Source organism: Apodemus sylvaticus, chromosome 14 (genome assembly GCF_947179515.1).
Source record: "Apodemus sylvaticus chromosome 14, mApoSyl1.1, whole genome shotgun sequence".
In the NCBI taxonomy this organism is placed as follows: Eukaryota; Metazoa; Chordata; class Mammalia; order Rodentia; family Muridae; genus Apodemus; species Apodemus sylvaticus.
In genome coordinates this window covers 62409920-62428020 of record NC_067485.1, presented here as the reverse complement: position 1 = coordinate 62428020, position 18101 = coordinate 62409920, and the positions used below count along the sequence as shown (strand labels likewise).

Genomic DNA, 18101 nt, shown 5'->3' with positions numbered 1-18101 from the left:
ATTAGTGGGGCCGCAGCCATCTTCTGCCTGGCTTTTGGCTCCTAACTTGTGAGGTGAGTGTCTTGCTCTTCATGTGCTCCTCCGTGATGTACTTACAGCCCTGGCCATAGGATGGCATCTCCAGAACTGTGGTAGAGACAAAACTGCCTTTTTATAAGTTTATTGCCTCAGGTATTTTGCTATAGTAATGGAAAGCACGGTAATGAAGATGAAGGAAGCTAATTTTTATGCCTTATTCTCCAACCTCTCCCCTTCCCTCCTTCCTTCCTTCCCTCCCTCTGTGTGTGTGTGCGTGTGTGCGTGTGTGTGTGTGTGTGTGTGTGTGTGTGTGTGCATGTGTACCACAACACATATACATATATGAAGGTCAGATACAAGCTTTATGAAATTGGTCCTCTCCTTCCATATTTATGTGGATTCCAGTGAGCAAGCTCAGGACTCCAGGCTTGTGCAACAAACACCTCTACCTGTTGAGTCATTTTGCCAAGACCCTAAAGGAAATTTTGGTTTGTTTCTATTTCTTGTGAGACATAGTGGGAAATTATTATATTTATATACATGTAGAGGGCTGGAAGAAAGGAAGATAATGAATTACATTAGCTAAATTAGTCAAAGTTTAATCAAAATATGGAAATTACATGAGATATTTCACCACAAATACTTTGATAGAAATAGTTGTTAAATATGTAAAAATCTGCTTGTTTGGTGATTAAAATGGCGGCAAGAGGGTACAGAAATAGTAAAAGTAAAGACACAATACTTTTTACAATAGTAAAAGTAAAAACTGTAAGACACAAAAACTGCCCTGTTCGGGCCAAAAGAGCAAGGAGATGGGGTCCACAAAGTGTAAGGGGTGGGGAGATGGACTCCTAAAGGCAACTGAAGGATCCCTGCTGGTGACTGCACTGGCCCAGGCCACAAGCACAAAGAAAGACCTGGCAGATAAAGGGTGCCCAGGAGAGCATTGCTGGGAAAGAAAATGAGGAGATGCAATGAGAAGCAGCTGGGGGGGGGGGTCTTAAGAAGAGATTGAAAATAAGACTGCAGGATGGCATCAAACAGGCAAACAGCTTGGCAACAATGTCTTTTCCTAAGAAAGCAGCAGACATTTGAGCAATGGAGGGACACGACCAGAACAATGATTTCCGGGGTCGGGGAAGGAGAGCCGAGGGCGGGGAAGTGGGGGGGGGGGAGCGGAGGGGGGAGCGGGAGGGGGCAGGGGCGGGGAAGGGGATCCGAGGGCGGGGAAGGGAGGGGGGGCGCAGTACGTCTATGGTGTGGAGGAAAAACCGGGAGGAGAAACTCGAGTCATTAGCCCCGATGACCTGGAATGTGGTGGCAGTAAGAACTCAAGAAAGATCTAGCAAGGGAAGGAGCTGATGACTTCTTTGCTGACTGTGGCTAGGGGGCAGAGGGCGAGAGAGCAAACAGGATCGGCTCTATTTGGACCATTGGAAAGAATATCTGAAGACAAGGAAGGGAGGGAGAGGAGAAGGTCTTGAGCCTTGTTTGGCTTGCTACAGCACGATTATGGTTCCCGCAGGATTGATCGCCTTGGAGCTGGACAAAGGGAGCCTTGGGGCTAAGAACTAATTCTGGGCAGAGCACGCAGGCGCAGCCCAGTGTCGCCTAGCAACAAACATCAACACTGATCCTCAGAGGCCAGTGCAGTTTACCACGTGTAAGGAGCCACTGCTCCTTGGGACTTGACTCCGCACAGGTAAGGGACAGCTGGGCTGTCCCCGAGGGTTGGAGAGGCCAAGAACTAGAGGACAGGGCTAACTGGAGCGTTCGGTGCACGGGTGGGGACCGCTGTGACAAAGGGACAGTACACCTGACGAGCTGTCCCAGACAGCACCCGTAGTTATAAGCGTTGCACTTAACGGATCAAACCTGGGACTCTGAGGGACTTGAAGGGCTAGGATCCTGTCACTTGACTGTAAGGGACTCTTGAAGTAGGATCCTACCTGCTTCAGCCCTCCTCTGCAGCTTTAGGTCTATCTAAAGGCAGCTTCTGCCTCAGCGAATACCTGAAGCTCAGAGACTGAGCGGGCGGCGGGAGAGAATGGGAAAATGAACAACAAATAATGTGACCATGAAAAGTAAAAATTGAAGCCAAACCCATTGTCATAATCAGAACAATGAACCTGGTACCTATTCATCCCGCTATCTTTTTGCTGTTTCCTAAAGAAACGGTTAGGTGGGTGATTTTTTTTTTTTTTTTTTTTAATATCCAAAGACGTTCGTTGCAGCCTTGGCCATAATTCCAGAAAATTGGAAACCGAGGCTAGATGAGTAATGATTTTGAAAAACATTATTTACATGACACGCTGACCCACTGGAGACACCGGGAGGATAAATGGAAATGTTTGAACTTGCCCTTTAAGAATTTCTTAGGAAAATGGTCCCAGGTAAGGAAATTGACAATAGGCAATAAAATTCAGGCAAGATGGTAAAACAAAACAAACAAAACCCCAAAACAACAGCAACAACCCACTTATCTTTGGGTAAATTTTACTTTTGTTCATTGTGTCTATGGCAAATTGCTCCCACTTACACCAGAGAATTACACCTAAGCCCCCAAACAGCCATCGACCATCCAAGGACCCTTTCCTGCTTGTAACACTGTGCATCTTTATTCTCTGCACTGTTTGTTATTCAGCTGTTCAGAAAACATCATCCGTTAGTCGGAAGGCAACTGAGATAACTTCACACAGTTTTGTGTGGGTGTAACTTGTTTCCTGAATGTCCTTTAGAAGGAATAGCTAGAAATGAGCTGCTGGTATATCTTAGAATGCTTATGAACTTATTTTGACCTATGAACTTGCCCCTGTGCCTGTGGTAGCTTCTCACTGTTCTGGACTGGCTTCTGTGTGTCTTTCTGAATGAAACAAGGCTAACACCAAGGGCCCGTGCACTTTTCAAGCACGTATGAATATTTAAGATTTGAGAAAAATGCTGGCACTAATATATGAAAAGGAAGTTGAAAATTGGTTATTTTCATGTTTTACTAATGGTACATTTCCATACATTTTAAGACAGTTTTCTCATTTTGTAAGAATTTTCAGGTATCTACTAGTTGCTGAGTGAGTTCAAAAGCAATCCTGATGAAAATTTGGGAACTAGAGAGATGGGCCAGTCAATGGTTTGTTGTTCTTGTAAAGGACTTTGGTTCCCATCACCCATATTGCAGCTCACAAGTCTATAACTTCAGTTTCAGGGGATCCAACACCATTTCCTGGCTCCCTCAGGCACCTGGCATACACACGTTGCACATATATGAAGGCAAAATAACCATATACCTAAGATAAATAAACCTAAACTTTATTTATGTAAAATTATATTTAGTGGAGACTATGAGTGTTTTGTTTTTTAACATTTTAGTGTACTGGATGAAGCATAAGATATAGCTCAGTATAGAATAAGCCTGCCCAGTTCCTCACAGACCTTATGATTCAAAGGCTTGAAGTTACTCGCATGGAATAGAAGTCTTTCAGAAACGTCACCGTGTTTCAGAAGAGTTACTGTGATCACGTGGCCTTTTAATGTGTACAATGCATTCTGCCCAATGTCTGTAAAACCAGATGTTGCTTTTGACCTCTGACAAGCAATTTGAACTAATCCTGATCCTATCCCATCCTAAGGTTTCTCATGGGAATCTGGTAACTTCCTCTTCTTTTCACCAAAGTGTTACTCACAGGAAAACAGAGCTAATGGTTTTCATAATACTGAATTCATAGCATGGGCTAGATATCACAAGTACACAACAAAGTTGCATAAAACAAACAAACAAACAAACAAACCCACACAGTTGGTGAGTAAATGCGCTATGATTTTTTTCTTGCTTAATAACACCAATGTTCAAAAATCTTACCAAAAAGTTCCTTGAAAATCGATGCTTCCAACAGAGACTTCTGTAACATTTTGGCATGTGCTGTAAGTCCTACATCAACTGTGTGCTTTCCTTGGTGAAATGTGAAGAGGAAATGATGATCCTCCGAAGAACATAGATAACTGAGATCATGGAAGATGTACCGATTTATGATGTGCACATCATAATTTTGCATCTTTTTTTCCTAGGATGGGTAAAAAAATAAAGAAGGAAGTTGAACCTCCCCCTAAGGATGTGGTAAGTTTCTGGTGCAAATACCAGCAACACTTTAACCACCAGTTTTAAAAATAAATTGTTCCAACAGTTTGGTATGTCCCACAGTATACATGGTGGCAGACGTCCAAAGTCTGACTAATGATATTAGTCAGAGAAACCTAACAGTATATAAACAAACACTTACAACATTGTCATTACATAATTAGCACAATTAGACAGCGATTACTAGCTCTTCTAGTGTGTAGATAGCATGTTTACAGTCTAGTAAATGGATACATAGTTTCATTGTGTTTTTTTTTAAATACTGCAAGTTTCTGTTGACTGGCCTATAGTTAATATGAATTATCCAAGGAATTTTCAAAAATAATGAGATGTTATGCTACAGCTCATACATACTGTGTATGCTATTTGCTGATAGTCTTGGACATGAGATGGCCCATACTGGATTTTCCAGTTGGAAAATAGTCTGGGGCCACCAACTCTTTCTCTTTCAAATACTGAGCATAAACATAGCCTCTTACAGAATACGCTTTTGCTCCTAAATGCATGGTGTGTCAGTTGACTTTAATCAGTTACTGAAAGACAGTAGAAAATGATTGTTGATGATTCTGACTTTGGAGTCTAATTTCAAAACACACATTTGCTGAGTTTATCATCAAACAGAAGACACATAGAAATGAGGGATTTCCAAATTTGCAGAAATTGGAAAGTACTGCAGAAAACTGCCTTCCAGATCAGGAGTGTTAACAATCGAGGACAGAAACCTTGTCTCAGCATGGTTCCTCATGAACTGTATTAATCGCTTTGACCAAGTTGCCAAATTTGGCTAAACTATTTCAGTTTTCTTTATCTTTAAAATAGGACTAGCACTCTCCAACTCATTTGGATATGAGTTGGAGAAATAAATTACATGACATTCTCAGTGTTTGACATATAATTCAGTAAGTAATATCCGTTAGTACCAGGACGCTTCTTTGTCCTTCTCTCCCTCCCTCCCTCCCTCCTCTCTCTCTCTCTCTCTCTCTCTCTCTCTCTCTCTCACACACACACACACACACACACACAAACACACACACACACACCCATGACTACCAAGGTGTTTGATACTTTGTGATAGATTTATGGCAAAAGCTATAGAAGTTTCTGTCTTCCCTAATCTGGGGAAAGCTCTGCAGAGGCAGTCGGTGTGCATTTGTGACAGAGTTCCCTCATTGTTCTCATTCTGGCCGTTTCCTTTGGACACACTCCTAGCACGTGTCAGACACTCTCAACTCAGTGGATCATAAGGCTCCTCCTACTCCGTATATCACTGCTGGTGCCTTCAAGGGAATTTATGAACACAGTACTTAGCAGCAACCATAATTAAAAAAAGAATCAGAGGACTAACAATCAATAGAGGTATCTGTTTGGCACACTTCCTACAATGTTAACAAAGAATGGGTGTGCTAATACATGTCTGACAATATTATAATGTCTGGCTGATACTGTGCTGTGCTCCAATTTTTGTAGATACATGGAGGACTTCAGAAATGCAGCCCCAGGGCTAAAATCATACGCATGCAGGTCTTTCTTTCTCAGTTCACACTAAGGTTGGGATCCACTGAAGACACATAAGACATTCACCAATGATCCTTGTCTATTACCGTTTTCCCACGGACTTCATGTCAATCAAACTGTCTCCATTAAGAGACCCAATCCTCCTTTTTAAAGGGTTTTATTATTTTTACTTATGTGTGTGTGTTTCTGTGCATCATGTCACAGTTCTAGACCAGGAGTTACCGGCAGTTGAGAACTACCTGATGTGAATGCTGGGAACTGAACTCAGGTCCTCTGCGGTGGGAATAAGGATTCTCAGTGTAACACGGAGCCATCTTTCCAGCTTCTCCAACCCTTATTTTACCTGACAACTTCCAGAATTTCCAAAGGCTTATCACAATTAAAGTAGCCTAACTTTAGGCTGATTTCAAGATCTACTTCTTCAAAGCCCATAAAAACATTTGTTCTGGGGCTAGTGAGATAGCTCGGCAGGTAAAGATGCTTGCCTCCAAGTCTCAGGGTCAGAGCTGATACTGAAGAGTCACATGGTTAAAGGAGAGAATGGACATTATTGACTGACTCCCGCAAATTGCCTTCTGACCTATACATACACACTGTGGAGTGCACCCTCCAAAATACAGTAATTAAATGCAATAAAAATATTTTCAAAGTTTGATCTATAAATTGCAAGTAATAACCAATGTCAAAGAGAGCTAGGTAATTGTTGATGGCACCAAACTTCTCTCAGTGTACTAATGGTAATTTGTTTCCCTAGAAACTGCCGGCAACGACTTTGTTTCCATTCATCGTTGATCTATTAATTAAAGTGGGTTAAGAGAGGCAGCAAGAGTATTGATATGGTTAAAACACAAGTTTTCCTAAATTCTCACTGGTCAGGGATACAGTGATATATGCAGACATAGTTTGTAGATTTACATTTTTTTTCTCGTGAAAGAGATAGAATCAGAGAAAGTTATCTCTTGAATGATCAATCTAATTGTCTTCTCCCTCCTCAAGTGTGGCTGAAGGGTTGGTTGTAGTGCTTTAAGAAAATGCTGCGTTCTTGAGAAATGGTTGCGTGAACAAAAGTCTAACAGGAGGTACTCTCCAAGGCATTTCTAAGTATAAAGCATATATGCAGTGACCACAGCTACAGGCTATGGAGTCACATTGCCTGGGTTTGAATTCCCGCTGTGGCATCGGTTTATGTGCATTTGTGCATGGGGTACATTCCCATTCCCATTTCCAGAGCTCTACCTGGCACAGGGAGGATGTGATGATACCCGCCCCCGGGGCAATGCTCATTCCCAACAATGAGCATTAGATAGCCTCAGGTGCGTAGAACAGGGTCGAGCACTGGGCTCCACTCCCAGTGCCCCCAGAGCTACATGTGAATCGGATATACTGGTGTATCCCTACCACATCAGCACTCCACAGCCTTAGGAAAGAGACTCATTACTTTAAGGTCAACCTGGGCTGCACAGTGAAACCTTGTCTTGAAAAGGAAGAATAAAAAGCAAAGCCAAGGATGCAAGCTTGGCTTGTGAGTACCATGTTAGAAAGGCAGAAGCAGGAACATGGCGAGCTCTGAGGTGCTTCCAGACAGTGGCTTCTCGTGGTCGTGCTCCTCCATAGAGATTGGAGACTGTCTCCGTATGCCTCTGGTCTCTCAGCAGACTAGCCTTTCAAAGCAGAGCTTAGCCAGGACGCTTCTCCCGTGCTTTCACTCTTTCTGTCTGTAGTCTTGGCGCACAGTTCATTTTATACAGAGCGTGACATTGTAATTTCACAAGCGTGCTGCTGACTGACGACCTCGTAGGGAAGCAGATGAGCTGTGTGATTACAACTCGGCATTATTTATTCAGGAGTGTGGCGTTCTGTTACAACCACCATTTTATTCTCAGCACCTTTTTAAATCAAAGAAAAATTACTATAATGCTGTAGGCCCTGCAGGAGAAAAAAATACCACGCCAAGTGCCTCTGCTGTCTGCCAAGCACTGGCGTCCTACGGCAGAACTGATCTTTCGAATGTAGCTCGTATGGCCCCCATTTTCTTTTACGGTTCTCATAATTTATACTACCTTGTTCCTAATGATGACTGGAAGATGCAGTAACTTATCAGAGTGTTGACTAAACCTCCAGGAGAGAGCAAATGGTGTTTACTTATTACTCTTCTCCCAGCAGATCTGGATGTACTACTCTACCTCTTCGAAGACCGCAGTTACAATGATGTTCTCACAAGTTAGTCACATGTTTACAAGACTCGCTTTAAAATACTCAAATACTAATTTAGATTTAGTGCTGTATAGTCTGACTTAGGTACTCTAGAGACTGAGACAGAAGGGTCGCTCTAGTTTGGGAGTTCAAGACCAATCTGGACAATACTGTGGAATCTAAACATCCTCCTCCCCGCCCCCCTAAAAAAAAGGGGGAGCTGGAGAGATGACTCAGATGGTGACGTCTCACAAGCATGAGGACCTGTGTTCAGAGTCTCAGAACCCACATAAGCGTTAGACATGGCCATTCTTATATATAATTCCAGTGCTGGGTAGGAGGTGGACGCTGGAGCAGGGGGAGGTAGGGAGATGCCCTGAAGCTCAATGGTTGGCCAGTCAATGCAACAGGTGAACTTCAGAGACCTATTCCAAAAAAGGAGAAAAGAAGAAAAAAAAGCGGGAATGGGGGAAGAAGGAACAAAAGGTGAAAATGATTGGTTAAAAAAAAAACACTTAATGTCAAACCCGTGACTCCAGACGTACTCATGCCAACAAGTCTATACGGCCCAGAGAGAGGGGGTGGGAGAAAGAAGGAGAGAGAAGAAGAGAGGGAGGAAGAGGGGAGAAAAAGAGAGAAGGAAAGAGGAAGACTTGTATTAGAAAATTAAAGCTCTGAAGTGGTCCTTAAGTTTGTTCTGTGTGTGGGCTGGTGTTCTGTGGAAGACTTCAAGCACTTCCTAATAGCATCTGGACTGTTAGGAAGTGCTCGAAGTCTCAGATGTCTAAAGCTGTGGTCCTCAGACAATCACAGGCAGTCAGGGAGCCTTGTAAAGGTGGGACAGAAACTCAGGATCCCTTTGCCTGCAACTTCAGTAGCAGATGCACCTTCTGAAGCCAGTTGATGCCTTAGGCTTCCAGATATCAGAAGACAGCACTCAGATAAGCCGCCTTAATTCCACAGACTGAACCCAGGAGGCCCAACAAGATGCAGAGTCCCATAGCTTCAGCTCTTACTTAGGAGAGAAATTAAATGAGATTATCAAGAAATGGCGGGTAGCAGGTGGCATGGCGGTCACTGTGGGAGCCTTCGAAGTGGTCACCTGAAGGTTAAATTCAGCTTGGATATGTGCTGCCAATAGAACAGGGAGAAAAGTAACGTTTCATCATGGTGTGGGCTGTGAAAGGGAATGGAAGTATAGAGGGTGATCAGGACCTAAAGAAAGTCCGGTTTTTGTTTCAAAAGAAGAGAGGTTTGGTTGGAAGCTTCTCATCCACCTCTGTATCTCAAAGAAAGGCCAACAGCAGAAAGTCTGGTTAATGGTCCCTGGAGACTTTAAGTTCTCAGCTGTCTGGGCGGAGCCATTCACGATGCACATGGCAAAGGCAAACTCCGAGAAGGTTTTGGATGCTGTGGCTTTTAGAGCACACTCAAGTCTGGGAATCATGATTTTGATAAGAGAGTCTTATTGAATTTCTAGGGCAATATTAGGTAGAGCCTCCAGAAATGCTGGGTCCATATAGTATGTCAAGCTTTTCCCTGTGTTAAAGGTGCTCCTGGATTTGTCTTAGCAAGGTTTAAAAATGAGCTTGTGGTGAACAGAGTTGATCCAGATGGAGGTTAAGTGCTTGACAGAACATAATCCAATATTCTTTAAGGTCCTTCTATCCCCATTACCAAGGGGGAAAAATCTATGCAATCAGCTATATAGTTTTCATGATGTTAATGTAGCCAATAAAAATAATTAAAAATGCAAAATATATAAGAGGTATATGTGACCCATATGAGGAAAACAATCAGTAAGCCATTAGAGGAAATAAAATAGGAAACTAAAAAAAAAAAAAAAAAAATACAGTTACCAAAAAAAGAAGACAGAGAAAAGGGAGAGTAGAGACGGATAGTAAGATGGTCAATAGATCTCAACCATATCAATAATCATACTAGATTATTGATAGGGAAGGTCAAATTTAAGGAAAAGACTCAAGAAATGTTTAAGGATAAAACAGAAAGACAAGCCAGGCGGTGGTGGCACACGCCTGTAATCCCAGCACTCTGGGAGGCAGAGGCAGGTGGATTTCTGAGTTTGAGGCCAGTCTGGTCTACAGAGTGAGTTCCAGGACAGCTAGGGCTACACAGAGAAACCCTGTCTCAAAAAAACCAAATCCAAAAAACCAAAAAAAGAAGAAAAAAAAAAAAAAGAAAAAGACATAATATCATGCAAACCCTAATCATAAGAAAGTGTCTATGCATCGGAACAAATATAATTATAGGACAAACACTTATCAAAGAACATGGAGATTTCATAATTTAAAAACAATTTCATTTTAAAAGAAGAAACCAGTCTCCAGTGCTGTTCACTTAATAACACAAAATTTTATAAATATGAAGAGGCTATTCCATTACATAAAGATGAAATATACAAACATATTAATTTTATGAAAAATCAATGTCTGTAACCTATGCAGCATTGCAGAGTCGAGGAAAGCAAAACCTAGTGAAGAAGACATGCTGTGCTGCATGCGGCTACATTGATAGTGACGTTGCAAACGGTAGAACTACTTTGGGAAAACACGGCATTTCCTTGTGACGTTAAACACATACTTGCCATCAAGCTGTAAGTTTGTGTGTGTGTGTGTGTGTGTGTGTGTGTGTGTGTGTAGTGAATGAGCATGTGTCATTTCACACGTTTGGAGACCAGAGGTTAACACTAGGTGTTTTCCCAATCACGTCACATTTATTTTTTGACACAGGTCTGTCACCGAGCCTGTAGTGCATTGATTTGGCAAGAAGTTCCCAGGGGTCCCCCTGTGTCTGCCTCCCCAGATCCGGCATTACAGGCTGTCACTACTGTACTAACTGTTTTTGCATGGGTGTTCAGATACAGAAGCTCTGGACCAAGGTTGAGACAGCACTGTCCTATAAAACCCAGCAGAAGGCATTTCAGATAAAAGTGCCTGCCACCAGGCCTGATGACCTGAGTTCGACTCCCAGGGCACACAAGACAGAAGGAGAAAGTCCGCTCCTGTGAGTTAGTTGTCCTTTGACTTCCCTTGCATGTGCATATGTGCATGCATGTTGTATGTATGTGCACACCCATGTGAATGTGCACATATACACACAATTAAGAATGTGATATTTTTTCAAAAATTTGACAGACTTTTCTCTTCTATGGGATTTAAACTTTTTTTTAAAAATTCCAGATACATCCTTCTAGGCGATGGCCTACATCTGCCATCCACCTTCCTTCCCTCTTCCTAGCCTGCGCGTTTCACACAATGATGCCTCGTACATTCCCAACCGTAACAAGGTGTAGTATCGGGAGCATCAACCCAAAGAACCAGGCGGCACCGGGAAACTCGCTTGCCTTTATCATAAACAGAACTCCTTCCTTCCTTCATCTCTGGAAATGAAAGAAAACAGCACCATGATTTGTTTTCTTCTGGCCCACAGAAAGCCCCAGCGCTGTGAGTTCGGTCTAGCTTGTTTTTGCTACACAAATATTGCCCAGACGCAGCATGATGCAGGACTCAGAATCCTGCGCACTTCCTCCACGCTATGCCACTATTGTCCTTTTCTGGAACTTACTCAAGGTTGTACTTGTTACATGCATCTTTCTGTTCTTAAATCTTTTTTCTTGTTTAGCATCCATAAATCAGACTTTTCCATTAAGAGTTCAGTCGTTGGAACAGACACATTCACTGTTGGGACAGGGCACCGGATAAACTCATGGATTCTTGCGTGTTGACTTAGAATGATAATAATAGATATTTATTTTAGTGAGCATCTGCTATGTGCTAGATAAGGAGCTAAGTGCGTCATCACAACCTCTCAAACCCTTGCTCGATCACTTCAGATACCTGCTATCATCACTAGAACACAGAACAAGGAAATGGCACTCTAGATGCTTCAGAAACTTGTCTGAGACCAATTGAGAAACTAGATCTGTAATAAAAATAATCTTTCTTTCCCTTCCACTGTTCTCTAGGAATTAGAGGGCTGTCGGTGCTGAAAGTTGTTTCTCTGTCAGTAGTTTGTAAGACTTTTTCTTCAATTTTACTTTCTGTGCGCATGTGTTTCACCTACATGCATGCTGTACCACATACATGCAGCACCCCCAAAGGCCAGAAGAAAGCATCAGATACCCCCCAGAAACTGGAGCTACACCGTTGTAAGCCACTGGGAGGGTGCTGGGACCTGAGCCTGGGCCCTCGGGAAGAGCAGCCAGCGAGCACCCTTAACCACTGAACCACCTCTCTTGGCAGCGCACCTACTGGGCAGTGACCACACCCTCTTGCAAGATTGCGGCCTCTTTAAATTTTAAGCCACTGCTAATTTTGATGTGACATTTACGTGGACCTGATTAGTTTTCTTTTTTTTTATATTTCAGTTTGACCCGCTCACAATTGAAAGCAAGAAAGCAGCCACCGTGGTGTTGATGCTCAAGTCTCCGGAGGAAGACATCTTAGCCAAGGCCTGTGAGGCCATCTATAAGTTTGCTTTGAAAGGTTTGTTCGTTTGCAGTTTATCTTTCTATCTCATTTCTATTAGAGTACCATATATATATAATATATATATATTACATATCAGGTGCTCATTTATCCAGTCAACCAGTAAGAATAAATGCCACAGACGCAAAAAGAGCAGTTAGATAAATTTGCGTTGGCCCATGACCCAAAGTATAAAACAAATAGGCCTGTGCGCAATGTGAATATAAAGAGCTGAACTGAAGGCCGCCCCTCCCCCGCCTCCCTGCTCCCTTCCCCCAGGACACCCCCCCCCCCCCGTCACGTCCCCCCCTCTCCATTTCCACTTGGTTCTCCCACACCCCTTCCCTCACAGCCCCGGTTTGCCCAGGCTCTGTGGCCCTTTCCTAGTGTCCTCGGCTTTACCGCCCATTTTCATGCTAATTTTGCAATTTCTTCTTCCTTTACAGCTGAATAAAATTCAATTCAAATAAAATTTAAATGATCAACAGGGACAGATTGTTGTATTCAATTAAAAACCCCAAAACCAAACAGTATGCTGCCTTCTAGAAAGACCCTTAGAATATTAAGGCGCAAATAAAAGGTAAAAAGATATCTCATGAGAGGACTAATCACTATAAACATGGAGTGATTATATTAATATAAGAAAAGTAAGCAGTAACAGGAGCCAGAGGTCATTTCATTATGATAAAGAGGTCAGATAATTCAAAGGCTGCAGAAAATCTTCTGTAGCCATGGACCGAATAGAGGACACTCAAAATGCAGAAAGCTGGTATTTCGAGAAAAGATAAGCATCCGTTGACACCCCCCAGAGAGAGGATTCCAGACCTTTCTCTCAGTAAATGAAAGAATAAATAGACAGTAAGTTTGAAAATATGGAAGATTTGACCATCCATATTAATGAATTTAATCTGCATGGACAGACTTCTCTCTGAGAAGTCTGGAGTGAACATTATTTCTCAGGAGTAACTTACAGAAGACTCACCTCAGTAAGCTGCATTCTGGGGCACAAAACACGACTAAACAAATTTCAAAGGGATTCTAAACTATTCAAAACGTATCTCCACACCACGGAGGAATTACATTAGAAATCAGTAGTAGCCAATATTCTAGCAAGCAGCACCCTTCTGTGCAGCTCAGGAGTGAAAGAAAGTGGGGGATGAAAGTAGAAATTAATCTATAAAACTTTGTAGAATGCTGTTAAATTAGTGTTTAGATAAAAATGTATTGCACCATGTTAAAAAGCAAGGTTTAGGGTCAGGGTGACTAAAATGCTGACAGAGTTCGGATCCCTGGGGCTCATGTAAAAGCCACTTCTATCCATGCACATGCCCTCAAATGCCAATCACACACACACACACACACACACACACACAGAGACACACACACACACACAGAGACACACACACACATGCACACACAGACACACACACACAGACACACACACACACACACACACACACAAAGACACAAACAGACACACACACACACACACACACACAAATCATTTTTTAAAAGTGTCAAACCAGTAGATTCAGCTTCCTTTTTAAGAAAGGGCGATGGTAAAGGAAAAATTAAACCCAAAGTCAGTAATAAATATAATAGATATCTGAAAAGAAATGAAAGGAACAGAAAACAATTATAAAGAGCACGCTGAAGCCCTGAGCTGGTAAAGAGAGAAAACGAGGCACACTGCAGCCCTGTATGCCTCTTGAAGGTGGGTATGGAATTTGTAAAGAATACACGAAGTTAAATCCAACAACTGACTTTCATGCCAAGACCCCGTGACTTAAGGCATAAAAGTTGCTAATCAACTGACTTTGAGATGAGATGATTTCCAGGCGAGGGCAACAGCAATCCTGACTGCTGAAAGGAGGGGCAGGAGGCTTAGAGCCAGGGAAGTGGTAGGCAAACAGGCCAGAAATATGTGGTTGGTGACTTTGAGGGAAGAAGGTGCCCACAAGGCAAGGAATTCTTGGAAGAAACAGAAAGCAGACTGAAGTACAGTTCAGTGGTTCTGCATTTCCTTAGCTTTCACGAGGTCCTGGGTTCCATTCTCACCCCTCACCCCCAGGAAGACCAAGGAGAGGAAGAGCTCTCTTGTGGAGCTCTCAGAAGAAACAGATCACCTGGTCATCCACCTCGCCTGTACCCATGGAGGTCTAGTCCAGATTTCTACCTTTCCAACCCAAAGATAAAAACTTCACTGTTTTCAGACACAGACTTTGTGGAGTTAAAGCACCTATAAGAAAATAATACACCCTTTTTATTGTGGTGTAAAAGCTAAAAGCACGATCTAAGGGCTAGAGAGATGGCTCGGCAGTCAAGAGCACGTGCTACAGTTATAGAGGACTTGGACTCAGTTCCCAGCACACACACATCTGGTAGTTCACCACTGGCTATAACTCCACTTCCAGGGTTTGTGTCCTATTATGACTTCTGCAGGCACTGTACATACACACACACACACACACACACACACACACACACACATACACTCTCTCTCTCTCTCTCTCTCTCTCACACACACACACACACACACTCTCTCTCTCACACACATGGTGTACAGACATAATTGCAGCAAAAACACCTATATAAATAAAATAAACATTTTTAAAAACCCACAAATTTTAAAGACAGGAGTGTGGGAGTGTCTGGGATGCTGTGACAATATTAGGATACCGCTCTGGGCTGGCCTTCTGTGAGTTCAGAGCTGAGGGTGAGCCTGTGAACACCAGGGGAGGAGAGAGCAGAGGTGCACAGGGTGCCGGAGCCCGCAGGTCTTCTCTGAGAGAAAGCGAAGAGGGATAGAAAGGGCAAACAGGAGAGTGAGGTAGCCCAGGGCACAGCTCCCGGGGTCTGGAAGGCATTCACACATGGTCTTGTTTTACCCATGGCGTCAGGTGAAGAGAACAAAGCAACTCTCCTTGAACTTGGAGCCGTGGAGCCTTTGACCAAACTGCTCACCCACGAAGACAAAATTGTAAGAAGAAACGCTATGATGATCTTTGGTATTCTGGCGTCTAACAGTGAGTAACAATGTTTCTCCTTCTTTCAAGTCTAAATTTAAGGCATTTGTCTATGTTCTATTTAAGCCGACTTTAATATTAGCAAAGGGGGGAAGGGCGTGCAGTGTAACTAATGATTTCATATATTTTTTAAAGATGTGTTTGTTGAATGTGTGTGTGTGTGTGTGTGTGTGTGTATATCTGCGTGAGAGTGCAATCGCTTGTGAAGGCCAGGAGAGGACGCGGAAGCTCCTGCATCTGGAGTTGCAGGTGGTTGTGTGTCTGCACACATGTCGGTTAAGGCTTTATATCAATTTCTTAGTGGATGAAACTCACATTAGTGTTTTGATAAACTGTCTTTTAAAAAATGACTATTGCTTGTGACAAAAAAAATTAGTTGTATTTACTCTTGAATCAGATCTATTATTTGATTCAAATATTTATATATATTTGGAAGTGTGGCATTATAGTATCAGCTAAAGTGATTTTCTGGCTTTGAGAACGGCAGTTTGGTGACACCATGGCAACAGCAGCAGTCTGGCTCTGGACAGGATGGATCTGTCCAGGCATAAGTCACAACTCTGTGTTTCGGTAGTTTTTGAATCACAAACTTTGTAACTCGGGGAAAAAGCTTCAAAAAATACATTGAGCCAACAACTCTGTAACTAGAGAAACCTCACTGATTCTCTTATTGGAGAATAAATTCAACCAGGCATAAACCCAAGTCTCCCAGTTACAGACTATGGCTGAGTTTAGCGCTTTGTCCCTTGCCAGGTCTCCCCAGGGTACAGCGTGGATTCTTCTCTTCCTGTCCCCAACAAACAGTTTTTCTAGATAATTGAATGGTATGCACAATTTTCTAGATAATTGAATCAAATGGTATTTAGATTTTCAATGACTTTTTTTCCTGTTTGTTTTTTTTCCTTATTACTCTTACTTGTTCATTCATCTATCATCTAAGATGTAACATATCTATTTCTTGAGAAACTCTCCAAATTGTTGGTGAAAATTCTCAGCTCAGGAAATACAAGTTGCATTTTATGGGTTCCTAGAGGATTTTGTGACCCTAAATTACTTAGAATTAGGGGACAGAGGGACGGCTCAGTAGTTAAGAGTACATCCTGCCTTTGCAAAGGACCAGAATTTGGTTTCTGGCACCCACACTAGGTGGTTCGTAACTGCCTATAACTCCAGATTAAGGAGGATCTATGGCCTCTGGCCTCCTCTTGGGTCTACACATGGACACACACACACACACACACACACACACACAATTAGAAAAATAAAAAATTTTAAAGAAATGTTTTCATTTGTGTGTGCTAAGTGAGGGGTTCTCTGGAACCTCCCTGTAGGCTGGGTTTGTTTGGTGCTAGAAGGACACAGGCCATCTGATGTCCAGTGAGGAGAGTGCTGCTGCCTCAGGGTTCCAGAGAGTTCCTGGCCCCCTGATCTAATGATTAAGGGTGGCAGGTCCTAAATACATACCTGTTGTGATGACCTACCATGGAATGACGATTCCATGGATTAGATGAAAAGAGCCAGTACGTGAATTAATTGCTTTGTTATGTGATGATGCAGTCACACACACGGCACCCCAGCTGCTCGGTAACGTCTCCTTTTCTTGGAAGAATCCACCTTTTCACGGCTGTAACTCCACTTGCCACACTTGTCCTTGAAAACTTGGATAGAGATGAGTGCGTTGCCACTGGACCCTGAGGAGTTGTGCCTCCAGGCTAGTCTGTAACCGCCCAATCGCACCTCCACAGTGCTCAGTTACAGCGTGTCGACACGTCTAACAGCAGCAATGGATGCTCGTGAGAAATACGTGCCTTCCAGCGGCATTCGTACTCAGGGAACAACTGCTCACAGCGGAAGAAGTGATGTTTCAACAGAATTCTGGCAGCAGAAACTTCCTGTGGGAGACTGAGCTCCTCTTCACAACCGCCTCCTCCGCCTCCTCGTCCTTTTCTGTTTCTCCTCCTCCTTCCCCTCCCCCCCCTTCCCCTCCCCCCTTGCCTTCTTCCCCCTTGCCTTCTTCCCCCTTTTTTGCCTTTTCTTTCCCTTCTTCCTTTTCTACTTCCTCCTCCTTCCCCCTTCCTCCTCTTCTGGAAGTTGTCTGTGCCAAACTAAAGTGATTCAAATAGACACTGAAACTACTGGACCTTCTTCTTCAGCCAAAACACAGCTGCCACCCCCTGTCTCCTGCCAGTTTATATTTAATTCGTTGAGGACACACAGCAGATGCAGTGACTGTCCTCAGCTCCAGAGCGTCCACCAGAAACCTCGCGTCAGGCAACCTCAGAAACCAGCACCTGGGTCACTCAAAGACACCGCAGGTAGATGGTGCTGTAAACAGGTTGAAGGCCAAGAATGAACTGGGTGGTAAAACCAACATATGGTGGTTGAGAAAGTAGTCAAACCTGTCAGAGTGGTGCCCACCTGTAATGTCAGCACAGGGGAAGCGGAGGCAGAGGAATTGCAGTGAGTTTGGCCTGGCCTCCATAATGAATTCTAGCCCAACTAGGACAAAAAAGTTGATGCAATCAAAACAGATCTGATGAAGTTAGAGCAGGTATTGAAGTCGCTGGCAGATCTGCCTCAAGCAGAAATCATGGGTGGCGCCCTGCTTATTCAGATGTGGCTCACTGACCCCGGCATGGGTCAGAATTTTCATCCAGTTGCCCTGTGCCCTGCACAGTTGAAGGAGAAGGAACCGAGACTGCATTTGAGCAGCTTGCCTGTTATTTTTTG

General features: G+C 43.2%; 1 protein-coding gene across 1 annotated transcript in view; it reads left to right on the top strand.

The window, feature by feature from the left end:
* The first annotated feature begins 1303 nt into the window (after positions 1-1303).
* The window catches only part of Armc3 (armadillo repeat containing 3), an 87856-nt gene continuing 71058 nt past the window's right edge, over positions 1304-18101 (top strand). The window contains exons 1-4 of the mRNA XM_052157458.1: positions 1304-1720; positions 4081-4129; positions 12246-12363; positions 15246-15371. Coding sequence (XP_052013418.1) covers positions 4082-4129; positions 12246-12363; positions 15246-15371 — 292 coding nt within the window. The 5' untranslated portion in view covers positions 1304-1720; position 4081. The remainder of the gene's footprint in view (positions 1721-4080; positions 4130-12245; positions 12364-15245; positions 15372-18101) is intronic.